At 36.2% G+C, this 14659-nt stretch overlaps 1 protein-coding gene across 2 annotated transcripts in view; it reads left to right on the top strand.

The window, feature by feature from the left end:
• Positions 1-14659, top strand: part of LOC101702684 (CD302 antigen) — a 161811-nt gene that overhangs the window by 12493 nt on the left and 134659 nt on the right. For both annotated transcript variants that reach the window (XM_013076267.3, XM_013076272.3), the window contains exons 4-6: positions 1160-1324; positions 12358-12468; positions 14123-14263. In XM_013076267.3, the coding sequence (XP_012931721.2) occupies positions 1160-1324; positions 12358-12468; positions 14123-14263 (417 nt within the window). The remainder of the gene's footprint in view (positions 1-1159; positions 1325-12357; positions 12469-14122; positions 14264-14659) is intronic.

Raw genomic sequence — 14659 nt, 5'->3', positions numbered from 1 at the left:
AGGTGATTTTGTATAGCAAACTCACTGCCATCCCACCAGAAGCTTCTGGATTTACAAGCAGAGGGCCTCAATAGTAATAATGAATGCGTAAGCCATGTGCCTACAAAACCCCCCTATTTTGTTTTCACCAATATTACAATCTCTGTTGGTATTTATGCCCTAGAAAAGTGGCTGAAAAGGAAGAATGTGCTACTCAGAAGAGCAATAGAAGAGATCAGTGTTCTGATTATAGTTCTACCTCAAACACCTGTAGGCCTTTGTTCTCTCTGTGAAATGAGGCCGTTTGGTAAGAGGATCTCTAAGGGCCTTACCAGTATATAGGCCCATGACACGAACATCTGATGTGTAAATGATTATAGAAGGGCCTATGAAACCCCCCACCTGCCAGGATGCACATGATACAACCTACACTGATTTTTCCTTCTTGTCAGAAGCACGTGGGAGGTTCTGAGTATATTTTTGAACCAGGTGTTTCAACACCTATATAACTCATCCAGGAGACAACTTCAAGATTCTTTGCCTAAAGTTGTGTTTACCTTTACAGGTCTGTTGAAGGATGCATGATATACATTATATAATGTACATACATGTTTCTAGACCTACATATGTATGCATACATAATATGAATTTTATAATATAAATTATATCATACATTTAATCATCTATTAAAATAAAAAGAAACTTGGTTTCTGAAATAAGATGGTTACTTGTTCTACATCTTGGCCATTTAAGCAGCATGTCTAGTGCACACACCTACAGACTTTGGTTTCTCTGCAGTCTGTGGGGAAACTCCCTGCAGTCTGACACCATGGTTAAGCAAACTTCTTCTCCACTAGCTTAGAGTTCCACACCTGTACATATGGAGACTTGTACTGTCAAGCAGAGGACAGTCATGGACATAGGTAAAAACATGCCATTGTAGCAGATAGGAGGTAAAGGAGAGTAGAGGCTTTCATTATCTTGAGTCATTTGGTATCCTCCAACTTCAATTTCACTGTGTAACCAAAGAATCAAAATATAGTCTAAACAGGCAATAGCAGCCTCCATTTTGGCATATCCTACCTAGGGGTATGCAATTTGAATCACAGTACTTGTAGGCATTGCAAGTAATAGAAAGCATTATGTCCTTATTTTTCATTAACTTATCTTTTTATCCCAGAAAATGGCTGTGAAGGTAATTGGGAAAAGAATGAGAAAACTGGAAGTTGCTACCAGTTTAATACTCAGGCAGTTCTTTCTTGGAAAGAAGCCTATGTTTCATGTCAGAGTCAAGAAGCTGACTTACTAAGCATCAACAATGCTGCTGAATTAACTTATCTTAAAGGTAGGTTTAACTTGCATATGGTAGAGAAAATTATTGAAATTATAAAAGTGCCTTCATCTACTTTTATGTCCAGAAGTTATGTTTTGTGTATATTTTCCTGACTTTGCTTGGGATTTAAACTTCCTTATTGAAGGTCACTGCAAAAAAGTACTGAATGTAAACATATTTTGTTTATTGAAAAATGCATCTTGTGATGGAGACCAGAAATTGATGTTCAGAAAACAATCCTAAGTGAAAGGATTTGGGGGCAGGGAGTGAACTTTAAACTCTTTGAATGTTGAAAAGTCGACATTCAAGGAAGATAAACCAGATGACTGTCACACTGCAGAACCTCAGTAAAAAGTCCTCACATTTAAGTGAAGAAATACAGTCCTCAGGGGTAAAGAAAGTTTTAAGAAATCTTAAGTGGATTTGACGTGGATCTGTGGAGCGGATAGGACTTTGTTTTATTTTGTTTGCAGGATGGTAGTTGTAATTTTAAAATAGTTAATGATGAAAACTTAAAGCATATAGACAAGAGCAAAAATAAAAATACCATGTGTTTTTCATATGAATTTCAGAATCACCTTGTAATTCCAGTGATAATACCTATGGGGATTTTGGTTGGAATTGCATTGAATTATACATTAATTAGGAAGGCATTGCTGTTTCCACACTGTTTTCTCAGCCATGAAAATGGTATGCCTTTCTATTTTTTAAGACTTTTGTTATGTGCCCAGTGAAATTCTCTAACTTTTTCCATCAAAATTTTGCACATCTCTGAAAAGAAAGTTTATATACAAAAATTTCGTATTATTTTAAAAATCAAAAACCCTAATGATTTGTTAAGATTTAATGAGTCCTTAATGATTTGCGCTCTGAATGAAAAATGTAGTAGTAATATATGATAATTGACGCAGACTATTAAATGTTTTTATATATCTTCTCATTTTATCTTACATAACAACCCTGTGAAGTTAGGTACAAGATGTGACCAAAAACTAGAGTGAACGTTTAAATTTTTACAATTTTCTTGCAGTAAAAGGAATAGTGCCACTAACTCCTCTAAAAATACTCCCCCTTGCTTTGAACACACATTCGTGCCACTTTCTGAAGCAGTTCTGGAAGTCCTTTTTCATGCCTTTAGTTGTGCTGTTGTGGCTGCCTCAATGCCTAAATTAATTCAAAACATTCACTTTCAAGGTCATTTTTTATTTTGAAGAAGAGCCAGGAGTCACAGAGTGCCAGATTCAGTGAGTAAGGTGTATTAGGACACACTTTAATGTTTTATTTGACCAAAATTGCTGTGAACAACACACATGAAGTGATCATAAAATGCAGTTTGAATGTTTAAATTTAAAATGTTATTACAATAAAAGACGCATTGCCATTAATCTCCAAATATATCCCCTCACTCTTGGCAATGTGTCTTTTACTGCAATGCAGTTTTTTAAATTAATTTTATTGGTGTATTATAGGTATACAATACAATAACATTTATCATTGGAAATTTGCACCTTTTCATAATCAACCTTGCTTCTTATTTTTTTCCCATTCCCCTGCCCTCCCATCAACCCCTCCATCCCTCCCTATTTACAAAGATTTTCTTTCCATTTTCTCAGATTAATTCCATTCCCTTCTTTCTTTTCCCCTACCCTTCTCACTTTCCCTTCCACTTTGCCCCTTTTCTTCCTATTTCACATTATCTATTATACCCTTTAGTCCTTATTTACACTTTTAGTTTCTCGCACTACAGAAACTATTTGGTACTTACACATGTGTGTCCTATTTATTTCACTTAAGAGTATCATCTCAATGTGCATCCATTTAGCAATAAACATTTATTTCTCATTTTTTATGGCTGACTAGTACTCCATATTATTTTTAAAAAGCACATTTTCTTTATCTAGTATCCAGTTGATGGGCAATTGGGCTGCTTCCAAATTTTGGCTATTACAAATTGTGCTCCTATGAACATGGGTCCACATATATCACTGTGGTATGATTCTTTTAATTTTGAGGGGAAGAAACACAGCAGAGGAAGAGCTGGGTCAAATGGGACTTCCAGTCCTAGTTCCTTGAGGTATCTCCATACTGATTTCCACAGTGGTTGCACCAATCTACACTCCCACTGGCAATAGAGCAGTGTTCTTTTTTCCCCCACAGCTGCACCAGAATTTGTTATTGGTTGATTTCATGATAGCAGCCATTCTTTCTGGGGTGAGGTGGAATCTCAGCATTGTTTTCATTTGCATCTCTCAAATGACAAGTGATGTTGAACATTTTTTCATATGTTTATTTGCTATTTCTACATCTTTGTCTGAGAAATGTCTGTTCATTTCAGATGTCCATTTTTGGATTGGGTCTTTAAATTTGGAAGATCTCATTTTTTTAAGTTCTTTATAGATTCTAGATAGTAGACCTTTGTCTGAGGAAGAGCAGGTGAAAATTTTTTCCCACATTTTGGGTTGTCTCTTCACACTGCTGGTGGTTTCTCTTGCTGTGCAGAAGCTTTTTAATAAGAAGAGATCCCACTTATTGATTGTTTGTGCTAGCTCACGGAAATGGAAGTTTTGTTCATAAAATCTTTTCCTACACCAATGTCTTCAGGAGTTCTACCTAACCTCTGTTCCAGCCGGTTCAGCATTACTGTTTTAATATTTAGATCTTTAATCCATTTTGATTTTAGTTTAGAGCACGGCAAGAGATATAGTTCTAGTTTTAACCTTTGGCAAGTTGAAACCCAATTTTTCCAGCACCATTTATTAAAGAGGTTATCTTTCCACCAGTGAGGGTGTTTGGCTCCTTTATCAAAGATGAGATAACTGAGTGTGTCTGGAGTTGTTTCTGCATCTTCTAATCTGTTCCACTGTTTCTTGGCCAGTACCATGCTATTTTTATCACAGTAGCTTTGTAGTATAGTTTCAAGTTGAGAGTTGTGATACCTTCTGCCATGTCTCTTTTGCCTAGAATTGCTTTTGCTATTCTAAGTCTCTTTTTCTACCAAATGAATTTTTGGATTGTTTTCTAAAGGTCCATGAAGTATGCTACTGGAATTTCAATTGAGATTGCATTGAATCTATATAGCAGTTTTGGAAGTATGGCCATTTTTACTATGTTGATTCTTCCGACTCAGGAGCAAGGGATGTCTTTCCACTTTCTGATATCCTCTTCAATCTCTCTTTTCAGAGTGCTATAGTTTTCAGAGAAGAGGTCTTTGATTTCTTTTGTTAGGTTGATTCCTAGGTATTTCAGTTTTTTTGATGCTATTATGAAAGGAATTGTTTACCCTATTTCTCTCTCAGTGAGTCTGTTGCTTGTGTAGAGGAAAGCTATTGATTTTTGTCTGTTGACCTTGTATCCAGCTACTCTACTGAATTGGGTTATTAAGTCTAGAAGAGTTTTAGTGGAGTTCTTAGGGTCTTCTTTATAGAGTATCATGTCATCTGCAAATAATAACAGTTTGACTTTTTCATTTCCTATCTTTATTCCTTTTATTTCTCTTGTCTAATTGCTGTGGCTAGTGTTTCCAAGACTATATTGTACAGGAATGGTGATAGTGGACATCCTTGTCTTGTTCCTGATTTTAGTGTGAAGGATTTCAGTTTTTGACCATTTAGTATGATATTGGCTGTTGGTTTTTCATAGATAGCTTTTATCAGATTTAGGTAGAGACTATCTATTCCAATTTTTGTAAGGCTTTTATCATAAATGCATGCTGGATTTTGTCAAATGCTTTTTCTGCATGTTGAGATGATCATATGATTTTTGTCCTTGGCTCTATTGATACAGTGTATTACATTGATTGATTTGCATATGTTAAACCATCCCTGCATCCCTGGGATGAATCCCACTTGATCAGGGTGTATGATTTTCTTGATGATATTCTGCATTCTATTTGCCAGTATCTTATTAAGGATTTTTGCATCTATGTTCATTAGTGAGATTGGTCTATAGTTCTCTTTTTAGGTTGGGTCTTTCCCTGCTTTGGGGATCAAGGTGATGCTTGCTTCCAGGAATGAATTTGGGAGTATTGCTTCCCTTTCAATTTCATTGAAGAGTTTAAACAGTAGTGGCAGTAGTTCCTCTCTAAATGTCTTGTAGAATTCAGCAGTGAAGCCATCAGGACCCAGGCTTTTCTTACTTGGTAAGATTTTAATTATGTTTTCAATTTCATTGATTGATATTGGGTTGTTTAGAATTTTTAGGTCTTCTTTATTCAACTTTGGTAATTCATGTGCATCTAGGCATCTGTCCATTCTTCTGTGTTGTCCATCTTATTGGCATATAGGTTCTGGAAGTAGGTGTTGATGAATCTCTGGATTTCTGCCGGGTCCCTTGTAATTTCATCCTTTTCATTCCAGATTGCATGGATTTGGGCCTTTTCTTTCCTTTATCTGATAAGGTTGGCTAAGAGTTTGTCAATTTTGTTGATTCTTTCAAAGACCCAACTCTTTGCTTCATTGATTTTTTTTTTATTGTTCTCTTAGTCTCCATTGCATTGATTTCTGCTCTGATCTTTATAATTTCCTCCCTTGTATGAGCGTTGGGTTTGTCTTGCTCTTCTTTTTCTAGAAGATTGATGTTCAGCATCAGGTAGTTTAATTGGGCTCACTCTGTTTTCCCAATATGAGTATTCACTGCTGTGAATTTCCCTCATAAGACTGCTTTCACTGTTTCCCATAGATTCTGATATGTTGTATTGTCATTGTCATTTAATTGAAAGAACTATCTGATTTTTTCTTTAATTTCCTGTGTGACCAATTGGATATCCAGAAGTGTGTTGTTCAGTTTCCATGTGTTTATGAAATTCTTGTGGTTTCTTTTGCTATTGATCTCCAATTTCAATGCACTATGGTCTGATAATACACAGGGGATAACTTCAATTCCTTTGGACTTACTTAAACATGTTCTGTGAACATGTATGTGGTCTATTTTGAAGAACAACCCATGTGCAGCTGAAAAGAATGTATATTCTGATTTTGTGGGATGAAACACTCTGTACACATCTGTTAAGTTCATTTGTTCAAGAGTTTGATTGAGTTCTAGTATTTTGTTGCTTATTTTTTGTCTAGTTGATCTACCTATTTTTGACAATGGGTATTTAGGTCCCCCACTACTAATGCATTAGTGCTTATTTGGTTTTTCATGTCCGTTTCTATTTGTTTTATATAGTTGTGTGCGCTAGTGTTTGGTGCATATATGTTTGTGATTGTCATTCTTTCCTCTTGGATTGTTCCTTTACACGGGTGTAGTGTCCTTCTTTGTCTCTGTTAATTGTGTTAGCTTGAAATCCACTTGATCTGCAAAGAGGATATCTACTCCTGCTTTTTTTGTGTTCCTGTCACATGGAGTATTGTTTTCCACCCTTTAACTTTCAGTCTATGAGTTTCTTTTTGAATTAAGTGTGTTTCTTGTATGCAGCATATTGTTGGATCTTGCTTCTTGACCCATTCTGCCTGTCTGTTTCTTTTGATTGGTGAATTGAGACCATTAACATTGATGGTTATAACTGATATATATTGACTTATCATTGTCATGACTTTTTCTTTTTCTTGGATTCTCACTCTTTGTGTTTAAATTCTTGTTGTGCCTGATGGATTCATTCTGCTGGGCTTCTTGGGGTTGTGATCCTCATTGTCTTTTCCTAGGATATTGTCTACAATTTTTTGGAGGGCTCTTTAGGTATTCATGAAGTTCCTAAGGTACTCTTTGTCAAGAAAGTATCTTATTTCTCTATCAATTTTGAAAGCTAGTTTTGCAGGGTACATCAATCTGGGTTGGAGGCTGTTTTGCTTTAGGGCTTGAAATACATCACTCCAAGCTCTTCTTGCCTTGATGGTTTGTGTTGAGAAGTCTGCTGTGATTCTAATGGGCTTTCCTTTGTATGTGATTTGTTTCTTTTCTCTAACTGCTTGTAGAATTTTGTTCTTCTGTTGGGTTTCTGGAATCTTAACTATTATATGCTTATGTGTAGATTTTTTTTTTGATCAAGGCTAATTGGATTCCTATATGCCTCACTTATCTTTATGTCAAGTTCTTTTCCCCTCCTTGGGAAGTATTCTGCCATCACTTCTGTGAACAGTTTTTTTATGTCCTCTACACTCTCTCCTGTTTCTTCATTGACCCTAATCAGTCTTATGTTATTCTTCTTTGCATTGTCTAGCAGCTGCTGAATTGATTTCTTGTGGCCCCTTACTATATTGAAGAAATTTTTCTTTTCCTGGTTGCTAATTGCAATCCTATCTTCTATATCTGAAATTCTGTCCTCATATTGTCTCATTCTGCTGCATAAACTTTCAATGGAGTTTTTAATCTCCTGGAAATCTGTTTGTATCTGTTTTATGGATTCCATTTGTTTCCTATGTTGGGATTCCATCATGTTCCTCACCTCCTCTATTTTTTTTATCCGTGTCCTTTCTAGATTTATTAATCATGTCTTTCACTATGGGCACAATCTCTGCTGTTATCTGAGAAATTATTTCTAATTTCATTTTTTCCAGATCCACTTTTGTTGCCAGTTCAGGTAGTCCAGATGGTTGAGTATCAGTGTTCCATACCGTTTCCCTTTGGGGTTGCTTTAGGTGATCTTGGAGTCTGGTTTTGAGACTTGTTTTGAGACTTCTCATTTCAATGGAGGGGAGATGAGGGAGGTGAGTGTGTACTGCTGCCCCTCCCCACCATATGGCTGACCTCCTGGATGCTGGGAGTGGCTCTGCTCCTTGGCCCTGGGGGCAGTGGTACAGCAGCCCAAAAGGCTCCTCCTCAGCACTGGAGATGGCTCCTGTAATACAGTTTTTAAAATTGAAATGTTTTATCAGCACTTGTATCGTTATTATGCTCATTTTGCTGATGATTATTGTGAAGCTCAGAGAGGAGATGTAACTTGTCCAATGTCACTTGCAAATAATTAGCACAGAAAAGAAATTTGAATGATTGATCTTACAAAAACAACTTGTATCGGGCATGTACCTGGATTCACCTTTTATAAGTCTTCTTTGCAGGCAGAGATGGTGTTGGGGTTTTTTTAAACTTTAAGCACAAAACTTTAAGCATTAGTGGCATATAGTAAACAAATACTGACTTATTAAATATTTCCAGTGAATTTTGTCACAATTTTATATAAGTTATATATAGTTATATATAATAACTATAAGTAGTTGAAAGTGCTATGAGCAAGGCTTCTTCTGAAAGAGGTTAATCTTGGCTACCACATCACCAGATTTTTATCACCAGATTAAAAAAAATTGATGCTTAGTAATAGTGTACCCAGTGTCACAAGCTAAGACATTCCAGAATTGGGATTTGAATATCAACATAGAGAATTACAGAGTCCTTACTTTTCTTTTACTGTGCTATTTATTCTTACATATTTTCTTTATTTCTTTCTTTTTTTCATTAAAAGTCCACTGACTTTTTGGCTAATGATTTATTCAGGCCTCCTTTCTTATTTATAGCTTTATCTTTTGTGTGTGTGTGTTGTTTGGCAGTTAAATTATTAAAACTTTAGAATGGAGATCTGTCAAGTCTAATAGGCTAGTGTTTGGTAGACTACTATGCCAAGACTTCACTAAAGCCTTACCAAAAATATCACTGAGAATGTAAAATTCCAATAAATGTAAGTCTCCTAGAATATCATCATTTGGAAAATGATGGTTTCAGGAGGGAGAAAAGTGTCGAAGTGTGACTATGACCATTCTAAAAAAATCTAATGATGCATTTGGAGCAATGAATGGTGCATGATTCTTAATGAATCAGTTTTTCCCTAATAACTTATAAAAGTGAGATGATATAGAAAAGTACCTTATTTTCCTGTATTCCTGGAAAGACACTTCATGTATTTTTATATATATCAGTAATTTGAAAGATGCATCTGTTTCTAAGGTTCTCTTTCAGTATAAAATTGTTTAGGCATATCAGTATGCCTAATTATGATTGCTAATTTCCCAAGACTCAAGAAAGCTGTGCTTTAGAATCTAAAATTTAGAGTATCCTTATTTTGAGAAGAAATTTGTTATGTGTCCCTTTACTGCAAACTGCCATGTGTAAACATTGGACTAGGAGTAATGATGTCAACAAAAGTGAACCAAATAAAAGACTTTGTAACCAAAGTGCTTGATCTGATTGAGGAAATAAGAGTTGTGCATATGCATAGCATAATGGAGTATGTTATTTCTCAATGATGTTCAGGTTTGATAGTAGTTGGGTGAGATTAGGGAATCTATTGCCAGAAAAAATAATAATAATAAATGGAGGAAGTGGAGAAAGAAAAATTGGAAGAAGTAAAAATTTAAAAAATAAAGACAGAAAAGAAAGATGAGGAGAGAAAAGTGAAATTTTAAAATCCAACTAAAAATTTTTAAACAAAGATATTTAGGTAAAAGTAACAAAAAATAAGAAAAAAAAGAAAAACAGAATAAAAACAACTGAACAAAAAAATTCCAAAATATAAAAGACAGAGAGAGTGAGCAATATTCTTCCTTGTTAAGGTATTTCAACGAGTAGTTTCTTCCAGGACCTGTAGTATTGGAATCCGCCAGATATGGGGAAGGAATAGTGAGTCATGTTGGTCACACTGTGTTTCCATACCCACTTTTTGCTGTGTGGATGCTGAATCCTGCCACACCTTTACCTCTGGGTAGGGTCAGTCAATTGTTATGTTCTCTGCCTCAGGGGTGTGCTCACTCCAGAGACTTTTAATATTTTTTGTGCCCTTCCATGCACCAAGAACCCTACTATCCCCAACTAGCTTTGCTGCCTGTGGGCTCATGAAATGCCCCACTTGCTCCAGAAGCCTTCTATCAATACCCCTAGGCTGTAGAAAATATCCAAGCAGAAGTGTGTCATTAATCGTGTTAGCAGGTGGGGAATGCAAACAGACCATTTTTTGTGCTGAAAGTAGGTAACAAGGGGGTGGAGGGTGAGTAGTCCACTGAACTCAATTGTAGTCCTCTCAGATACCACACATGACCAGCCTGGCTTCTCACCACAGAAAGAGGGACTACCTTGGTCTTCGTAGCCTGAGCTTGCCACTGCTTACTCTTCTCAGGAAGTCTGTGACAAGCCCTCCCCCACTCCAGGACTGTCTCCTGAGGCCATCTCCCACCCAGTCACTGAGTAGGGTGACCTCAGAGACCCTAAGGTGTAATTGTTATGTGACTTCTGATTCTCTGGAGTAGCTCAGTCTTAACACGATAAACCCCTTCTCAAATTGGCTCCTGATTATATTACTCCTGAATATGGTAAGTGCTGCACTGGATTTTTTTTCCCAAGCTAGCCTGCCATGCAGAGGGAGTCACATTCAGAGTAAAACCCCACACTGTATTTGCTGCTCGCAGTAACTGTAGGTTTGTCCTGGGGCTCATGTTGCCAATCCATTGTTTATCACTGGGGCTGCTGGCCCTTCTGGGCTTACCTTATGTTTTTGGAGTCAGGTCCTCCCTCCTGGGGAATCAAGGTTGGCATTAGAGGCTGCTTTTTTCTTTTCTCTGTATTATCTTGTGTTTCTCTGTGATTTTCAACTTTCCTGCTGTCTCTTGATTGCTAGAGCTCTTCTCTTTCTCCTTGCTAAGTAGTTGTCCCCAATACCCTCTTCCCTGCCATCCCTCCAACATTGGTGTCTGATTACTGCTCTTGGCACCTTTCCTCTTTCCTGCTGCTGTTACTCCTCAACACAGGACAGCTCTTCCACACCCTAGTTTTGGTTCCAAAGAAGTCATGTTGTAAGAATTTGGGTTACAATGTCTGCAATAAGGCAAATATCATGTATAGTGAAAATTACCCTTGGAAAGCCCTTAAGGTATGGATATGGTTTTCTATGTGAAAATCATACAGTTTTTATATAATATACATATACATGATATGTAATGCAATAATACATCATACATAATTCCCTGGGAAGAATTAAGACACTGTTATTAAGTGTTTTACTGCTGGAAATATTTCCACAAATTTATAAAGGTTCCAACCTATATAAAGCTTGCTCCGTTTGTCAGCATCTTCTTTGTCTTTGGTAAAGCAATTTGTCAGTTGTTCTACCTGTGCTACCAGGCCTTCAATTAATTTTTAAAATTCTTCCTTCATGATGTTGATGAAGTCCTGCCAGGCTCCTGAACAACACTGTTGGCTTCATAGACAATGGAAAAAATTCTCAACAATCATTTGCACATTCTTTTCATTCTTTTTCCTATACTTATGGACCCATACAAGTGTGATCACATCCCTATTTTATGAGCATATGCACATTGAATGGCATATCAGCAATTGGCCTCAATATTTAAATTATTTATGCTTCTCTTTCTTTTTTATTTTTGCTGATGATGTCTGGTTGTCAAATAATAGACTTGAATGATACACATCCCCTGTTTACACACATATGTATAACTCTCATTCTGTTTCTCCAGTCTAAGAGTTCCTTTGGATACTAGTGCCATATATTCTGTTGCCTGAAAAATAGAATATACATATTATACATATGCATCTTATACATATTTCTGACCCAGTTCCAAAAGTACTTTACCATTTGTGGGGTTCTGTATCAATTCCTTTTTTACTAGATTAAAATTTTTATAAGAACAGAGACTTTGTCATTTTGGTTTTTATATTCCTAGTACCTGGAAAATATGTGCTTCATGAGTTTAAAATCATGTGTTTCATGAGTTCAAAATCTAAATATACAATGGAAACTGTTTTTTGTCTTCAAATTAGTGCAAGAGTTTGAAAAAATAGATCGTGAATCAGTAATCTGAAGATTCTGTTTTTACCTTAGAAAAAAGGGAATTGGACAAGCTAATGGGAAAACAGAATTGAACAAATGCATGAGACTTTGGGTTTCTCAATAGTACAAAGTTTTGTTGTCTATCAGCCTGGCCTGCCTTTGTTGCCTAGTCAGCCTACTACAGGGATTTCTGCTTATAGTCAAGGCCTTCAAGGTTTGGAGGTGGGATTTAATTTGTTTTCTCTTGTTTTGTTTTTGCCTTTAGTAGAAAGTTGGTCTTATTTAGATGATAACTTAGGTAATAGTGTCACTTTTAAAAATTATGTAAATCTTACAGGAAAAGAAGACATTGCTAAAATATTCTGGATTGGATTAAATCAGCTATACTCAGCCAGAGGCTGGGAATGGTCAGACCACAAACCATTAAACTTTCTCAACTGGGACCCAGGTAATGCTCCTTCCCCACCAACTTGCACAAAGCAAAAGCTTCAAAAAACAAGGGTTTCCCAATCACTGAACTCTTATCAAAGTTTCAAGTATTGACAAATTTTGTGGTTACTTCTCAAAAGGAAATTTTCCTAAGCCATTCTTAACTATAGTACCTGTTGACCACACCATGGGTTGCTGAGCATTTGTCCTTGACCTTTACAGTCACCTCGCACTTTTAAGTAGGAGCAGGATGACCCCCACCATATGGCCAAGAGCCATTCTGGGACCTGTGGGGACTTAACATGTCCGTGATTCACTCATGTTGTTTTTCATGTGCAGCTCAACTCTAACGTGGAAAGTTCCTCAATTTCAAAAGCTTGGGGTCCCTCCACTGTGGCACTCAAGTACTGACAACATAATGGGTATATTTCATTACTCAGATAAATACTTCAAAGAAAACTTTACAGTGAATGAAATAATTAAAACTCTACTTGGCCAAAATAACTTTTTCCTCAAAAGGAAGGATGAGGTACTTTTTAAAAAATACAAATCTGGCAAATGCAGAACCTTAAAATTCACATTAATTTCAGTAATGAAGTATTCTGTGCACATACAGGAAAAAAAAGTTATCTACTATGAAATACCAATGTCATTCAGCTAAATAAATTTTCTTATTAAAAAATAAATCTCTACTGGATAAAGAAAATGTAGTTTTTTAAAATAAAATGGAGTACTACTCAGCCATAAAAAATGAGAAATTAGAGACAATTATAGCTAAATGGATGCATATTGAGGTGATACTCTTAAGTGAAATAAATAGGACACATGTGTAAATAGTGAATAGTTTCTCTAGTGTGAGAAACTGAAAATGTAAATAAGGACTAAAAGGTATAATAATGTGAAATAGGAAGAAAGGGGGCAAAGTGGAAGGGGAAGTGGGAGGGGTAGAGGAAAGGAAAGAAGGGAATGGAATTAATATGAGAAAATGGAAACAAAGTCTTTGTAAATAGGGAGGGATGCAGGGGTTGAAGGGAGGGCAGGGAAAGGGGGAAAAATAAGAACCAAGAGAGATTATGTAAAGGTGCAAATTTCCAAAGATCCAATGTCAATATATTGTATATCTAAAATATACCAACAAAATAAAATTTAAAAAAAAGAAAATAAATCTCTTATTATCTCAGTAAATAGAATCTTTAAAGCAGTGGAGGGGGAGGCCACTGGGGATCAAACCAGGAGCCTTGCACCTCCTAAGCAAGTGCTCTATCACTAAAATACACTGCCAGCCCTTAATTTAATCTTCATTTTAAGGGCTTAAAGGCATTACAGAATCTTACAGATAATATCTTCATCATGCTATAAACATTTATTGTAGAATAGCAGATTAAGAGTTACCGGCCACAGGTGGAAAGTTGCTTAGAAACAGAGGTTTGTTTTTGCTTTTGCATTTTAAATTGTGATATATCAGAATGTTTTCCTTTGTGTCTTGTAGTTTAGAAGAAAGACGTACTTAAGCACATTGTTACCCACTGAGGCTTATAAAATTTCAATTTAGTTAAAAGTATCAAGTGTACTATGAGTTTCCAGAAAGGCGAAAAATTATGACTTTGAATTAGTTTTCCTAACTACCACCCTGAGCCTAACCGTTTTTAACTCTGAAAATCCTACCTTTTAAGATATGCCAAGTGCACCTATAATAGGTGGATCAAGCTGTGCAAAAATGGATGCTGAGTCTGGACTGTGGCAGATGATTTTCTGTGAAGCTAAACTACCCTACATCTGCGAGAAGCCCCTGAATAATACAACGGAGTTCACAGGTATCTTCCTCACTTCCCTGTGCAGAGAAATCTTAACAGCACAGTTTTGTGAAGTCAAGTAAATTCATTTCAGATACTTACTTCCACATTTCCTTCACCTGATACTGCCAATGCAAAAAGGCATTTCACTTTTGACTTTATTATTAGATATTATGAGCTGAAGAATATCAAGTAAAAATATATTTCTCCCCAGAAGATGGCAGATATATTTTGATAGGAAATCTATTTCTGCTCACTGGTGGCCTGCCCCTTTCTCTTGGTCTCTGTCTCTCTGTTTCTGTCAGTCTCTGTCTTTGTCTCTGTCTCCTTAGTCCTTGTACAGAAAAATCAGCAAAAAAAAACCTAGTAGCTCAGGACAAAATTTGTACATGAAAGGTATCTTAGTTACTTATCTCT

The sequence above is a fragment of the Heterocephalus glaber genome, unplaced genomic scaffold (genome assembly GCF_053883595.1).
Source record: "Heterocephalus glaber isolate CG9 unplaced genomic scaffold, H.glaber_assembly_v1.0 deba00000347, whole genome shotgun sequence".
Lineage (NCBI taxonomy): Eukaryota > Metazoa > Chordata > Mammalia > Rodentia > Bathyergidae > Heterocephalus > Heterocephalus glaber.
Note: the sequence above shows the minus strand (reverse complement) of the source record. Positions and strands in the feature narration are given on the sequence as shown.